Source organism: Fonsecaea nubica (genome assembly GCF_001646965.1).
Source record: "Fonsecaea nubica strain CBS 269.64 chromosome Unknown Scaff6, whole genome shotgun sequence".
NCBI classification, from domain to species: Eukaryota; Fungi; Ascomycota; class Eurotiomycetes; order Chaetothyriales; family Herpotrichiellaceae; genus Fonsecaea; species Fonsecaea nubica.
Window position 1 is genome coordinate 290,143 of NW_019173679.1, and position 14,630 is coordinate 304,772.

The 14,630-nt window shown below is 52.4% G+C and overlaps 4 protein-coding genes across 4 annotated transcripts; 3 read left to right on the top strand and 1 right to left on the bottom strand.

The window, feature by feature from the left end:
• Nucleotides 1–2,461: 2,461 nt before the first annotated feature.
• Nucleotides 2,462–4,258, top strand: AYO20_01502 (hypothetical protein; the record flags this gene model as incomplete). The annotated part of the gene is made up of 1 exon (XM_022639808.1): nt 2,462–4,258. One exon carries the CDS (start codon nt 2,462–2,464, stop codon nt 4,256–4,258), a length of 1,797 nt encoding a protein of 598 aa, XP_022504196.1.
• A 604-nt stretch (nt 4,259–4,862) lies between these two features.
• On the top strand, nt 4,863–6,007 carry AYO20_01503 (hypothetical protein; the record flags this gene model as incomplete). Its single annotated transcript, XM_022639809.1, has 2 exons — nt 4,863–5,357; nt 5,504–6,007. 2 exons carry the CDS (start codon nt 4,863–4,865, stop codon nt 6,005–6,007), a joined length of 999 nt encoding a protein of 332 aa, XP_022504197.1.
• A 3,163-nt stretch (nt 6,008–9,170) lies between these two features.
• Nucleotides 9,171–10,481, bottom strand: AYO20_01504 (hypothetical protein; the record flags this gene model as incomplete). The annotated part of the gene is made up of 1 exon (XM_022639810.1): nt 9,171–10,481. The coding sequence occupies one exon, from the start codon at nt 10,479–10,481 to the stop codon at nt 9,171–9,173; it is 1,311 nt and encodes a 436-aa protein (XP_022504198.1).
• Nucleotides 10,482–13,710: 3,229 nt separating this feature from the next.
• Nucleotides 13,711–14,091, top strand: AYO20_01505 (hypothetical protein; the record flags this gene model as incomplete). The annotated part of the gene is made up of 1 exon (XM_022639811.1): nt 13,711–14,091. The coding sequence occupies one exon, from the start codon at nt 13,711–13,713 to the stop codon at nt 14,089–14,091; it is 381 nt and encodes a 126-aa protein (XP_022504199.1).
• Nucleotides 14,092–14,630: the final 539 nt, after the last annotated feature.

A 14,630-nucleotide genomic window follows, 5' to 3' on the forward strand; every position in this document is an offset into this window, starting at 1 on the left:
GGGAGAAAAGAAAGGGTTCGTGGTTTCTGTTCGGCGAAAAAGGAAGCATTGCTCAACGACGAGTAAGAGTAGCCAAATCAAAGGGCCAAGATAAGGGTTCGTTGCGTGAATGTAAAAGAGAACAAGGTTAGGCCAATCAAGCTCGATATCGCGCTTCTCGAGAGCAGACGCCTTTCATAATGGGTCAGCAAAGTACCGAGTACTCTTACGATAATCATGGGTTCAAGGATTCCTTGCCATATCAGTGCTGAGTAGCAACGAGCGGGGGCCTCCAAACACGACACTCGTGGCGAAGCGGACACGCCGCTGTATTTCCTGTTTTTGCACAGCAAACCCTGGGCAGCCTTACCACATCCTGTTCCGTGTTCCTCGGTGCACGTTGTGATATCTCCGATGATGGTGTTATTTAGGCTTATGACAGTTGGACGGTTCTGGCGTAACTTCCGGTGTGCTCCCGAGAGAGAGACATGTTTCTGTCCCAGACTACCCTTCAAGTTCGCTTGTATGATTTCGAAACCGCGACGTGAGCGGCTTCGTCTGCGTGAGCTCAGTCGCAAACGGGTATTTCCGCGCTAAAAATGACTTGCATCGCTGCATGGCGCAGGGGTAGACATGTTGAATCCAATGGACTGAGCAGAATAGGAAGGGGTGGGCTGGCCAGCTTAGAGGAGGGTCGACATGTGGTCATGCTGGACGGGGGATAGTTGGCGCGGATAGCGTCCGACCAGGTGGTCGCACTTGTTCTCCGACCGTCCTTCTTGGATGATCCGTCTCTTTCAGCTTCCCGGAGACCCCGTGGTTTTTTTTATTTTTTTTGGAAGAGGGAAGCGGGATCATCGCGTAGACGAGAGGGGGTAGATTGTGCGGTGAGATGGCACACGGATGGTTACGAGGTGCCACAACACCTGCGGGAGCGCACGAACTGGTGCTGACCAGTCACGAGGGAGAACGAGGCAATACCAGCTGCGGCCAACCGGCACGTCAGGATGTCGATAGTTCGTTAGTGGGATGGACAAGATGGTGGAGGGGGATCGAGGGAGCGCCGGCGGATCATGGTTGGTTGGGGGCTGGCAGATGACTTTTCTTTGGCTGGAGACGATGAACGTAAATTGTTTCTCGCTGATGTGGTGCCTGTGTTCGATGTCTTTGATCCTTCATGGGCACGGCGAGGAAAATTCCTAGTGAGCTGAACCCCTACTTAGAGGTAGGCAGCTGGCGTCGCAGTTTGGAGTCTAGTTGCTTGGATGTGCTGAGAAGGGGCATTCCTAGAGAATACCTCCCTCGTACTCGCGCGAGCTAGTGAGGCTCTAGTGATGCCTAGGGAGCCCCTCCAAGGCTAACGAATGAATGACTGGGGCGCATCGGCCACTCTCTATCACTACTGGTCAGTAGCCTGCCAGCCTTGACGCCCACATTTCCTCTTTCTTGTCTTTCTGGTTCTCCTGGCTCACTCTGCTTCACACCCACCGCCATCCTTGTCATGACTTGTCTCCATCAGGGACCTTGCCCCTCCATTATTGCGCCGCGCCGACTCGATCTCCTGCGTCCAAGTCATCATCCGCTGTCTAATTCCGCCGCTGTTGAAACGGGAACAAAAAGAGAATGGATGTTGTGAGCACACCGGAGCAAGTGGGACACGGCCAGCTGTCACTCTAGGCCACGCCAGAGATTGTCATACTTTCTTCTTTTGAGTTGGCGTCGTGTCTCTTTCACCCTCCAGAGTAGCCTCGAGGCTTGAAGCTCGAAGCTTGCCAGAGCAATGCGGGTCGAAGCGATGCCGAAACCAACACCAATTCTGTGATCTACAAGGATACGACTACTACTCGGTACACACCAAGACACTGCTGTCTTTGCCGTGCTTGCAGCTCTGTCTTCGTCTCTTCAAAGCCGCTTCGGCCCTTATTTACCATCGTGCAATTCTGCAATTCTGCAATTCTGCAAATCTGCGACTCTGCGACTCTACTCCTCCTGTTTCGCCCCATTGTCCGTCTCGAGTCTGCCTTACCTTCGATTTCCGCGCACCGTTTCTGTCTTCCAACTCCCTGGTCACTCCTTCATAAGGTCATCATTGGCCCTGCAGTTGTTCAGGCCCACTGTTCCTTCTCACCACTTCCTCCGACTGGTGTTGCCCGCCTTATCTAGATATACTTTTGGCTCTAATCTTAATCTTCCAGAAAAACCTATGGTAGACTTCCAGATGTCCGGAGATCTAAGTAAGGGCAGTTGTCGCGGCTGACATCTCAGTGACAGATGCAATTGTGCCACTCCTGTGACCGTCAGGGATAGCACTCATCGATACGAGCTTCCCAATGTCTGTTGACAGTCTGTGAAGCGGGCACATTTCAAGCCACACCGCATCAGCATGATGCCACACCTTCAGATGTCATTCGTCCAGTCCTGATGTTGCGCAATTGGTGATTTCTGGGAGGTAGTATTCGCTCAGGCCTCGCAATCTCGCGATATGCCCTCTCCCAACCACAAAGCCAAGGGATCAGGGTCTTTGTCCCTGGCCAGCACGGGCGCTGCTTTGCGCCGTGGCGAATTGAAGATCTCAGATCCCATTCCCTTCGATGAGTCTGGGGTCTTCAGCAACACTAGCACCGTGCCACCCGCCAGACATCTGTCGGTACAGCGACATAACGACACCACATGGCCACGGGCAAGTACGGCGACGCAGGATACCCATGTGCGACATGTCAGTGACCTTCCGCCACACACACGTTCTCGTACTTCCGCTGGGCCATCACTGAATCAGAGCTCAATGTCTTCCATTCCTTCCAAGGCATCATTGAACCAGAAGAAGCCCAATGGATTGCGCGCAACGCTCAAGCGCATGTTCTCAAGCAAGAAGCACAGATCCGTACCTACTGATACAAGTGGCTTTCACTACAATGATACGGGACATCTCAAACCAGTCACAGAGCAGCCGATTCGGACACGACTGGAATCGGCTCCGCAATTGGGATCAGACACAAACTTGCGGGGAGCCGCGCTAACTTCACATTCCAATCCATATCCTCAGGTTGAAGCTGTTCACCAGAGCTTACCCCCTCCTCCGCGGCGCGGGCGTCGCAACACTCTACCCAGTCTCGTCTTCAGTGACATACAGTCAATTCTTGTGCCGGCGGTTGTTGACTGGCCAGAACCGCAACCGTCCTCGGTGGAACAGAGGTCAAAGGAAGACGGTGTCTCGGATCGTCAGTTCAAGCGGCGATCGAGGAGCGCAGACGCCCTCAGCGAACTTGTTCACCAAGGCAGCGATAAACGCCCTTCCACTCGTGACCGAGCAGGTGAAATTGCTTACTGGCGCAATAGCGCCATCCAAAACCCTGTTCCCGTGTACAGTGGCCAATCGATCTCGGTAGATCCCACACACGTTTTGGGATCAGACAACCCGATGGCGGAATCGGAGCGTGGTCGTTCCACCGTTGAGCCCATGCAGACTTTTGACTTTGGCCTTGGAAGTCCAGAGCGGGATGAGATCGGACTGGAGCAGAGAGTCAACACTCTAGAGATCAAGCTCTACGACTTTGAATTTGCGTTGGCCAAGCTCCAAGGCAACGACTTGCCAAATCCGAGGTTAAATCAGAAACCATTCGGCCAAGGCACGATGCCGGACACGTTCTTTCACAATACGACGAACTTGACCTTGACAAGCGGATCGTCGAATGATTTGAGCTACCTTTCTTCTGGCGAAGCTCGGGATTTTACATTCTTGTCTTCTCCTGGCGAGTCACCCGCTCCTTCTCCAGAAGTCGATGATGTGTTCAATCCTCAAAGAGCGAGCAGAGCCACAACTGCCACGATCAGACCCGCGACTGCGAGACGGAGGTCGCCCAGACGTTCGAGAGGGAATTCGCCGTCGTCGATTCATATTCCTTCTGAAAAGTTTGAGGCTTTGTTGGAAATGATGAAAGAAGAAAAGGCGGCTCGACAAAAACTGGAAGAGCAGGTATCCGAACTCCAGAAGGAAATGGACAGCATGAGGACTCCGGTCTACGCGACGATCAGAGAACCATACCCAACGCCCAGTCCCGACTCGAAGCAGAACTTGTCTGGGACGCCACCTCGAATGAAAACACTACATCGAACCCATCCGTTTCAATTAGATCATTTGCCCAAAGAAATATCTCGTTTTAGTGGGACAGAAGATTCAGATGCGGAAGAAGGATTTGAGGACGTCTACGAAACCCCTCGGGAGCAACAACGTGATACATTTGAGACGGCAAGGGATTCACAGCAGGTGGCAGTTATATGAGCGGCAACTGATGTTTGCGTTGCATTCATTGAGATTTCATGCATCAATTCGCTTCTTGTTCGACTTTCTCGGTACCATATTTATCGGACCTTTGCCATTGGAAGGCGGAACATGACCCTTCCAACCTTGTTTTGACGGAGGCATTCAGCTAAGGGAGCTTTACATTGAGGATGCTGTTTGCATGAGATACCCATACAGGTGTGATGAAGCTTTTAACAATGGAGCGAGGCAACAGTGTTTATGTACGAATACATACGGCCTGAAGAGTGGTGAACTGTTCGAGTGTAGCAGGAGTAACTTGAGTAACTTGAGACAATTCGCGAGCTCTGTGAGTGATCCAACCTGGAAGGGCACCAGAGGATCCAATATCAACCAGCCATGCGTTTAGACCTGCTAGGCTACAAGGCTGAGGTTTAAGCCCGCCAAGCGAAATGCCCGTGCTCAAAGGTCCAAGGTTGCAGACACTGACGGTAGTAAAGTATCGATCCGTTTGTAAGTACGCGTTAGATACAATGCCTTGAAACTTTCTCTGGCTGTTTCGTTCTTCTTGTATTCACTCGTTAACGACATTTTCTCAACATTCTTTCATAGGGGTTTGGCAAAGATGTCGACTTCTCTAACCCATCTCCTGCCTCCTACGCCCGCGCAACCGTCGAGCAAGGCCCGCCTGCTCACGCCAAACACCTATCCAATTCCTCTGCTCTCTTCCTCGCTCGCAAAACGCTACTGCTACGTCCACACCGTACTCGTCCCGCTGTACTACTATCTCCGCGCCTCGTCCCTCGTTGCAGACCCGTTCAACACTTTGCTGAGCGACCTGGGCGTCGTCGCGGCGTTGCAGTGTCTGTTTTGTGCCATCTGCTTGCCGGCTGCCGGGTCCTGGGTGTCCGGTACACCAGACGGCGCCGTTGTGGAAGGCTCGGCAAGTCCGGCGCAGAAAAGCCCAAAGAGTACCAAAGTGTCTGGAGGTGTGGGAGGTGGGAGTTTGAGGAAGAAGAACCTTGGGGGGGCAGGCATTGGCAAAAGCCACGGGCATGTTGCTGGCAAGGGAGGTTCAGGAGGAGCAGCTGGTGAAGGGAGCTGGGGTGCAAGGATCATGGTGAGTTTGCTTTTCCGCATGTTACAATTACAATGGGTGCTCTATGCTGCGTTGTGGTCCAGTCCATACTCCTGCTGTTTCATTTCCACCCTCTCCGACTTAGCAAGGCTCTTCGAGATTGGACTAATGACTGACAATTGATATAGCCTACGCTCTTCTCCCTGATCCTCACGTTCACTCTACCGCCTCTCCCGCTCAGCTTAATCGCGCTCGTCCTGGGCGCGCCTTTGTACCCTACCTCCCTCCTCCCCCTGACTCTCCTCCTCTCTGTCCATGTCTCCCTACTCGGCTTCCTGCCGTTATTCTACACCCACGGCGTCTCCTCCCTCGCATGGCGCGACGTTGCGGCCGCGTGGCTCCCATTCGACTCAGCAGGCGTATGGGGTGCAACAGTGGGAAGCTTTGTAGGAGGATGGGTGGGTGCCATCCCAATGGCGCTGGATTGGGATCGCGAGTGGCAGAAATGGCCTTGTACGGTTATCTGGGGGGTGGTGATGGGGTGGGCGGTCGGCCGGGCTGTAACGAATGGCTTGGGATGGGGCAAGGGCAAAAGGATCAATTTAAGCGAGAAGGAGGAACCCGAACCAGCTTTTGAAAGAAATATTCAAGTGGAAGGCGGGAAGCGAGCGGTGACAGACAAGAGCGAGTGAGCGGGTAGGTCGAAACAACCTGCAGACACAGCTACTCGAAGTTGGGGACTCAAAGTGATCCAGAATGCGGGAGATCAGAAATCGGACACACAAGACTTTGAAGCGAGGGTGAGGGTATGTGCATGTCTCCAGAAACGAGCAGTGCGTTTGTGCCCCGCCAAAGATGTCAGTCTTCTTTCTGATCACGGAGCCCTTTTGACGGGGTGACCAGCACCACAGCCGCACTCATATACCACCGTTCATCTTTCGTCGTAGCACAGCGAAGATGGCTTGGGGTGTGCCGACAAGTCTTGATTGCGAACAAATGAAGGCTGTCAAGATCTGTCGAGGAAGGGCGGGTATTTGGACGGACGACATGGGCTGGATTCTTCTCTGGAACCAATCCGCAGGTTCGACTTTGACCGACCACAAGGAGCAGGGAAGAAAGATAGTAAGAGAGGGCGCGATAAGATACCTGAGGCGTACGAGTATGGCCGTCTGGGCGGGGCTGACGAGCGAGCGATATGGGCGCAGAGCACACTCATGCCACCTCGAACGGCATTGATGCCAGCATAACCAGGTTCGCCGGCTTTGAGCTTGGACACGCGACCAGGACAAGAGGGGAAGATGCGAGCACTGTTTCAATAATGTGCCGCAGATTCACTAGGATGCGATGTGTTGGGGCAGCTTGACAAGGTCAGTCAAAAACATTGTACGAGGTAAAGGGGTGGCAAGTCAGAGCTACTCAAAGAGAGCTACGGTAACTCTGTCCAGCTGTCTGTCTATACGACGAGTACCATGGAGATGGAGAGACGATGTGGGCATTGGGCAGGAGCGGGATCAACATCAGCATCCAAATGAGAGGACCCCTCCTCGAAGAGCTTGAGGGACAGGGACGTGTGAGATCAACCTTTACCAAATGTTACTTGTGGTTTTTCCCTTTTCTGGTGAGAAAGGCTGTTTTGGTCAATTGGTTAGGAAGGGTAGTGCAGGTAGATACGGTACGTCCATTCCTACCGAGAAGTGTAAAGGTATTTTAGGTCCTATGCACACCTCCAAATTGGGACAGATGTACCAAATGGGACAACTCGCGAAAAGCGTGTTGAGGGTTTCTTTCTTAGCCTGCCTGCATGCAACAACAAGAATAAGAACAACAGGCGAGCAAGATCGTCGATTCCATTCCATTTTGAGTCTTTGTGGCTTGCGAAGAGGGAAGGAGGCGGAAAGAAAGAGGGGTTGAGGTGGTGGGAGGGGGGGGGGACCCGAGGGAACTGCCTGACTGTGCTGTGAGATACCGAGGCGCGCACCAAAAGTATTGTCAACGCTAGTAATAGAATGACAAGCTGATCAAAAGACAACAGACTTTATTCTCGGTGCCCCTTACGGCCTCCCCCGGAGATATCGGAGCTCAATTCTCGTTACCTACAGCGCCTATCAAGACTGAAAATATAGACTAAGCTACCGCCTATTAGCTCTGACTTGGAGCTAGGAGATAGGTATAGGTGCCTATAAGCTCAGAAAATCTTCTGTCACAGTAACACTTGTCATTTGAATTAGCGTAAACAGTACTTTTGGTGCGCGCCCTCGTACAGTTTTCTGTTCCCTGCCCTTGCCTGCCTTGCCTGCATACTGAGCCGAGAATATCGAGGACATGGCGTGGCGCATAGCTGGCTGGCTCGCTCGCTGGGGAGATGGGCAGCGTAGCAGGGTTTCCAGGGACAGGTGGCAGGGTAGCAGGGTGGCAGGGTAGCAGGGTAGCAGGGTAGCAGGGTCTTCTGCAGGGACACGACACAACATCTTGATGTTGATTTTAGTGTTGGTGTTGGTATACACTCAATCTACCGAAACAACAAACTCTGACTCGTTTACAATGGATCTCAGATAGGCAAGCACGCAAGGGAGGCGAGAGAGCAGGGTCAGGGTCAGGGTCAGAGAGTTTCACGAGTACACGAGTTCAGAGGGTCAAGGGAAAAAAAACCTAGATATTAAGTGATCACCTTGATCAACACATCAATATTGACAGAGAGATTTGTCGTGTTATGTGATCAACAAAGGGTCAAATTAACCCATCCCAATCCCAGACAAGATCAGTCAAAAGACAAGACACAACGCATGAACCAACGCTTGCAAAGTAAACTGCTCATCGGGTATGTATGTACAAATGTACGTAGATGTAAAATATCGATGCTTTTCGGGACATGCACAAGGGTCGTCAGAGTTGTTGTACTAGAATACTCGGAACATACACCAGTTCTACCACACAACACCACACCCATCGCCTCCCAAGTCCCAAGTCCAAGTCCTCGTACAAAAAGCCGGGACATGTCTACCGAGTAATACTAAGTTGTGGTAGCTCAAAGTGGACTTTTGCCAAAAGCTTATTCCATTCATCAAGCTTTCAAAGATATTTTGCATTTTCCATTTTGAATATTGAAGTTTACATTCTGCATATTCTGCGTTCGGCATTGCCTTTGGGATTGGGTTGGGTTGGGCTGGGCGCTTCTTCCCCACGACAAAACTCTCATAGCCATTCTATCCAAGAAGAGATAGATCATCGGATAAGGGTCAAGATTTGTCTATCTTGTTTCTGTCTGGTTCGGTCCACTCCCCCAGAGTTTCGGTTGACCTGGTCCCTTTATGCGGGCCGTATCGCGCCTCATTCATCATCATCAATCATCATCGCTGTCGCTGCCCAGCTACCACTTTTGACTTTCTCTCTCTCCCCGCCTTCCGAACAGATGAACAAACCCCCATTGGCTCCAGTCCAACGAATACTGCTTGGTTGCGCATTGCTTTCATTCTTCTCGTCTCAACGCCAGGCGATCTCTGACTAAAGTAGGATTGTAGTGTTACATGTGAACATGGGTTGTGCTCAGCTCCCTTTCTCTCCAAGAAAATATGCCTGCCCCGTTGCTCTCTGGGAGGCCAAGTTTTGAAAATATCTCCCAAACGCCATCGCTATGCAAGATCTCGCGCCGCACCACATAAATAGAAAAACACAGCATTGCCGTAAATGAGAGTAAGGTTTTGTAAAGCCTGTGAGGCGTAGATGGTATCAGTCGTAGGCATGTCAGCTTGGTCATCAGCATCTGGGTTGATATTACATCTCTTCTGCACTTCAGTCGAGACGTCGTCGCTTGCAAGTCCTGCCTGTTTTCATCGCGTCAACAAGGGCAACAGCCTCCTAAGCTGCCTGTTGAATAGGTGTCCTTCCAATCCGGTAGTTGCTCGTCGCGGAACTGAAAAATCTCGCCATCACACCGCCCACGCCAGTCTCTGACTTGACCTTTTTGGCTGGTGGTTGACTTTCGCCCTGGAAGCTCGTTTGGTGACCTTTGAGGCTGGGTCGAACAGTCTTGCTATAGGTACTGTGGTATGAGGTATCGGGGCTTTGGGTCAAGTCAACCACCACGATACTGTCGTCAATGTTTGATGACGCAGTGTAGGGGGTTCCTCGAGATGTAGGTGCGAGAGACGAAGATCGAGACCGTGATGAAGGAGCCAGGGAAGAAGATCGAGAACTGCTGTGGCTGTGCATCGTACCAGGTCTGCTAGATGGAACTAGAGGTGGAAGATCTCGTATGGATGGAGGTGACACCGACCGAGCGTTGCCGTGATGGCGGAATGGCGACGGCCATCGTCGATGACTGGGTGCAGGTAATGACAAGGAGCTATTGTTAGCCTTGTGTCTGGGATAACGACCAACAGCCAGGTCCTCATCAACGTAGGAAGCGGGGGAATCGTAGACACCGACTGCTCTTGGTGGAGGGGTTGCGACAACAGCCTGGACTGGCTCCTTGCGTGTCAGAGGTGCCACAGACATGGTCGAATCGTACGAGACCTGGTGAGAGTGCCAGTGTCGGTGGCCGCTGGTGAGTTCTGCCTCTTCTTGCTGCAGCTCCATCTGGAAGCGGATGGGAGCGAGGAATGGTTCAAAGTGATCAAACAAGTCCTGCTCCGTCACGCGAGTGTCAAAGTCAAGCAGGTAGAGGAGCTGTCTCTCCATCAGGTTCACCTCTGCGAGGCCGAATCCGAAGCCCTCAAAACCCTTGACCGTTGTGTATCTTGCCCAGTGCTTGTTCTTCGGGCTCGAATCATTCAAGTTCTTCGCGGCCAAGATCAAGGATGCAAGGAAGATGCGATGCACCGTGCACCTCATCCCCTTGGCGACAGGTGGCAATCTGGATCGAAGGCGGGCGAGGTAGACGAGGGAGGTCATCAAAGTCGGTACTTGAACAGCTGACCGGTGAACCAGGGAGCTGATGAATTGTTCCAGGCTCGGTAGAGGAGCTGCAGCAGGCTCTGCGGAAGACGAGTGCGGTGGTGTTGACGGAGGGGTAGGCAATGAGTCGGCAGATGGTAGAGGCTCTGGATCACATCGGATGACCTGTGAGGCTTGCTTTGCAAGGTGCTGGACCATGTAGGTCCGCACAGGCTGGCGGACAAACTCTTCCAAAGCAGCCCTGTTCTGAGCCAAGGTGTATTTGGATTCCATGGTGTGACTTGTTTGCGATAGGTGTTTGATCCTGGTGGTAAGAAGGCGAAGAAATAAAGGGAGTGACTTGGAGATGATGCGAGTCCGCGAGTTTATGGACTTGACTTCAGACTTCTCTCAGAGAGGTTTCAAGTGTTGGTTACAGAGCGAGTGGAATTGAAGTGAAGTGACAGGCCTCTGACACAAGCGGGGAGGTTGGGTATCCAAGATATTATCTGCCCAAGTTCTGTAGACGATTTCACCTGGCCAGCAGGAAGAGATTCAGAAGTTCACACGAGCCTGTGGTCTGTGTGATATATCAAAATATGGGTGGTCCCAGACACGGCCCAGGGATGCAGCTCCTGATGTTTGAGAGAGAGTCTCGTAGTATCCAAGCGAGTCTTTCTCCTGAAAGGGAGCACCCGAAGTGATGTAGCAAATGCAGGAGAGTGGGTGTGGCTGCTGCAGCTAGTGGATAGGCGGACGATAAACTCCAGGTACGGAGCACAGATGTGGTGGATGGCTTGAAGCTGCACCGTTGGAGGGCCTTTGGGTTTGTTCCCTTCTCTTTCACCCTGGATTGGCGGCGCAGGCAAGGATTTGTCCGGGTTGTCAGGGGTTGGAACCTGGAGCAGCGGACAGGTGTGGTTCCTTCGGCTTGTCTGCCACGGAGGAGGACTAAGATCACTTCGGGATAGGATGCGAGCTTTTTCGAAGGAGGCTTGAAAAGAGGTGGGGAGGCCAGCCCCAGAAATATCAGGGTAGTGCGTGTTTTTTTGGAGGTGAGTTGAGGCGACGACAGGGGGGTGGTTGGAAGCTGGGTGAGCTCAAGCCTTCGACACTGACGAAGGTGAGGATGCCGGATGAAGAGAAGAAAAAAAGGTAGTGGTGGTGGTGAGGCAACGATGATTTTATGAATTGGCTCGCAACCTGAATCAGAGGTGCATTGCCACAAACACCTGTTATAGATTGAATGGGCGCTTGCACAGACCCTGAATGGTCACAGCTACAGGATTCACTGAGGTATCCAGGGCCAGTGGCTAGAATCGCAGGCGAGTTGGCGAGATGGTTCCTTGTTTCGGCCTGTGCTGGCGGCTGGCAAATAGAGCGCGTGGATTGGGCCGCGAGTCTGTCCAACAGGGGTCTGAGCGATTGCACGGCTGCACAATGTAGTCCCCTCGTACACGCTTTTTTTTATGGGGTTGAGATGAGATGTGCACTTGGGCTTTTTTATTCCCGATGGGCCTGATGGAGTAGGGATCCTGTGGAGTTTTTCAACTTTGTCTGTGAGCGTGTCAAGCGTGTAGAGCGTGTCCTCCTTGCTGAAGTCCCAATGACCGCTGACCACTAGTGCACCCAATGACCAATTCAGTTGACTTTTTTTGCATGCATATCTGTCAATGCGTCAAAGCAGGGAGTCAAGGGGGGGGCAGGGATGGGCTACGGATGGAGCTCTTGTTAAGGCAGTGATGAACATTGCTTAGAACCCTGGGGAGCTGCATGGGGATGGCGACATGGCGGTGCAGGATGCAAAACTCTGTCTGCTCGTATGTAGAGGCGACCAACTGACCTACATGGCACATGTGCCTAGGTAGATAGATAGCTAGCTATGTCTTTGGGTACCAGCAGTGTTTGGCCCAGAGAGTACGGTAAGTACCCAGCTAGGTGTTCGGAGTGCCCATCACCACACAAGTTACCAACAAAAAGACACCTATCGCCCTGCCTAGGCATCGCCAAGTGCCGATCCCCAGCTGTTCAGTGCCATCTGTCAAATAATTATTTGGCCGTCAGTGGCCGTCCTTGCAGCTTGTCGCCCTTCCATTTTGCCCCATTACGCTTTTACGAGACATTCAGCTCCCTTTTGCTCCCCCAAAGTACTGTACCTTGTACGTAGTGCTGGCATGCAAAGGGCTGGTTCAGCATTTCTCGTATATCCTGCCAACTCTTGTCTCTGAGCCCTGCCTCACTCCTCACTTGACCCTCACTTCCGAAGCCTTTGAACCCGCCGTGCCCGCCCTTCTTCCCCCCACCTTTACTATTTTCCCAAATAGGCCACTTGACACACCCTTGAAGCCAAGTGCTGCAACCCGGAGGTATCGATTGGCTGAGGGGTCGAGACACACGCCTGACACGTCTGATACACTTTTAGACACCCCCTCCGCGCCCCCGTCGACGCGCCTCAGGGGGGTTTCTCTCGCGTAATGCCACTGGCCAGTCGCTTAACGCACATCATCCGCCCACGGCAGCATTTCTTTGGCTTGTCCGGTGACTGGTGAAACACGGCCCTCTGTCCGCAAAAGGTTCTCGCCTCAAGACGCGCGACTCGCTACGGGCGTTCCTTTTGTCTTTGGTTCTGTGTCTTGTTAAGGCGAACGCCTTCAAGCCACCCCAGCCCGGCCCACGCTGTCTCAGCTTTCTTTGTCCCGCCTTCCGAATACCACATGCTCTGACCTCCTGATGGTCTCACAATCCCTTCGATATCTGCCGTCCCCCCTAGTTGCCACCATTGCTGCTGCAGATCGCGAACCAGAAAGGGCACAGCCACGAACACGACCACCTGCCTGTATACTTCCCGTGACCAGCCCCTCGTCGTGTTCCCCTCATCATCTGCCACCACCACCACCACCACCACCACCATCATCATATTACCCGATTATCCAAAGCATTGTCAGCCGACTGGTACCGACGAAGCATGAAAGTATCACAATCAATCATTATCCGATTTTCTAATCTGCCGACTGCAGCCCCCCCTTATTGTACGCCTCGTGGTCCTCACCACAAGCTGTCCATGGGTCGCACAATCGAGCTCCTCATGACAGCTCGAAGCAGCGGCAAACGGCCACCTCCGATTGAGCAATGAGATCGTTGGTCCCTCGGTGTCATCACAGTAAGAGGATGAATACTACAGCATTGTGTAAGTGATGCTCGCACATCTGGGCCGTGAGAATGAGATGCATGTGTTGAGGGTGCGACGTGGCCAAGGATGATACAGCATCGACGGAACTAGCTTCCGCATAGATGATGGTGATAATGATGATGATATTATGACTTGATCACAACAACCAAAGTCTCCACGTACTGATTCAAATACAGCAAAAATGAGCGCACTAAGAGTTTTGACAATACCAGGACTACCCGTACAAACACAACAAGCACTACACATTGGCCGTTGGCCATCTATCTTGCTTGGTTAGAAGAACCACTGGTGCCTCAACTTCAACTCCCAAAAAAATAGCTCTCGTCCGGCAGCATGAGTACATATTCCCAGGCTGCAACCGCATGGCGAAATCGCCTGACTTCAGCTGCAAATGGCAGTCATCGCATCTCGGGGTTCTTGTACTCTCGTGCTGATCCTCGTCGACGTCCCTCGCCCTTATGTCGCAGCGTGGCAACCGTGGTCGACCAGACCAAAATTGACAACGAACCTGACCTGGACAAGCGCGATGAGCATACGAAGACTGGGAAAAGCGCGACGTCGGGAGACGGCCGAAGCCACCCAGCGCAGCAGCCCGATCCCCAGAAGCCGCCTGAACGGTCTACGGGGGTTGAAACACAAGGCCCCGAGGGCAAATCTGGCGAAGGAAGAGATACTGGTGGCGTGCACAAAGAGGAGATACCCGACTTGTCATGACGAGTAGGCCTTGTATGCAACCAAGCGTCTTTGAGGCATGCTTGACAGCACATGCAGATGACAACGTGTACTCGGTACTGGTAAATGAGTGACGGACTAGTGACTAAAGCTATTTGAGGTAAAAACATGACAACACCACTCCAAGTATGTGGCTGTTCAAGAGAGTGCAGCCACCAGTCTCACCTTTGTGCTACATCATCTCATATGCACGATCAGGAAAACGCTAGTGGGCGTTGAAAGGGCGGGGAAATGAAGCATCAGAATCACGGTCTGCAATCTAACGGCGTGAGGAAACCTACGAGGTACTCGTATACCAACCATTGATCAATGATCATAACCCCCTTATCAGGCCTCCTCCCTTGTGGTGAAACTACCTTTTGTCACTTTTGTCCGAGTATTTCTGCTTGAGACACGGGGCCACCAAGGGGCCCGCCAACCATGGTCGTCGTCTCCGAGATGGACACCAAATAACACTACATCCCCTTACCAAAGCAGGCAAAACGACCGGGATGCTTTAGCTTGTACCGCGTGCTCGGTGT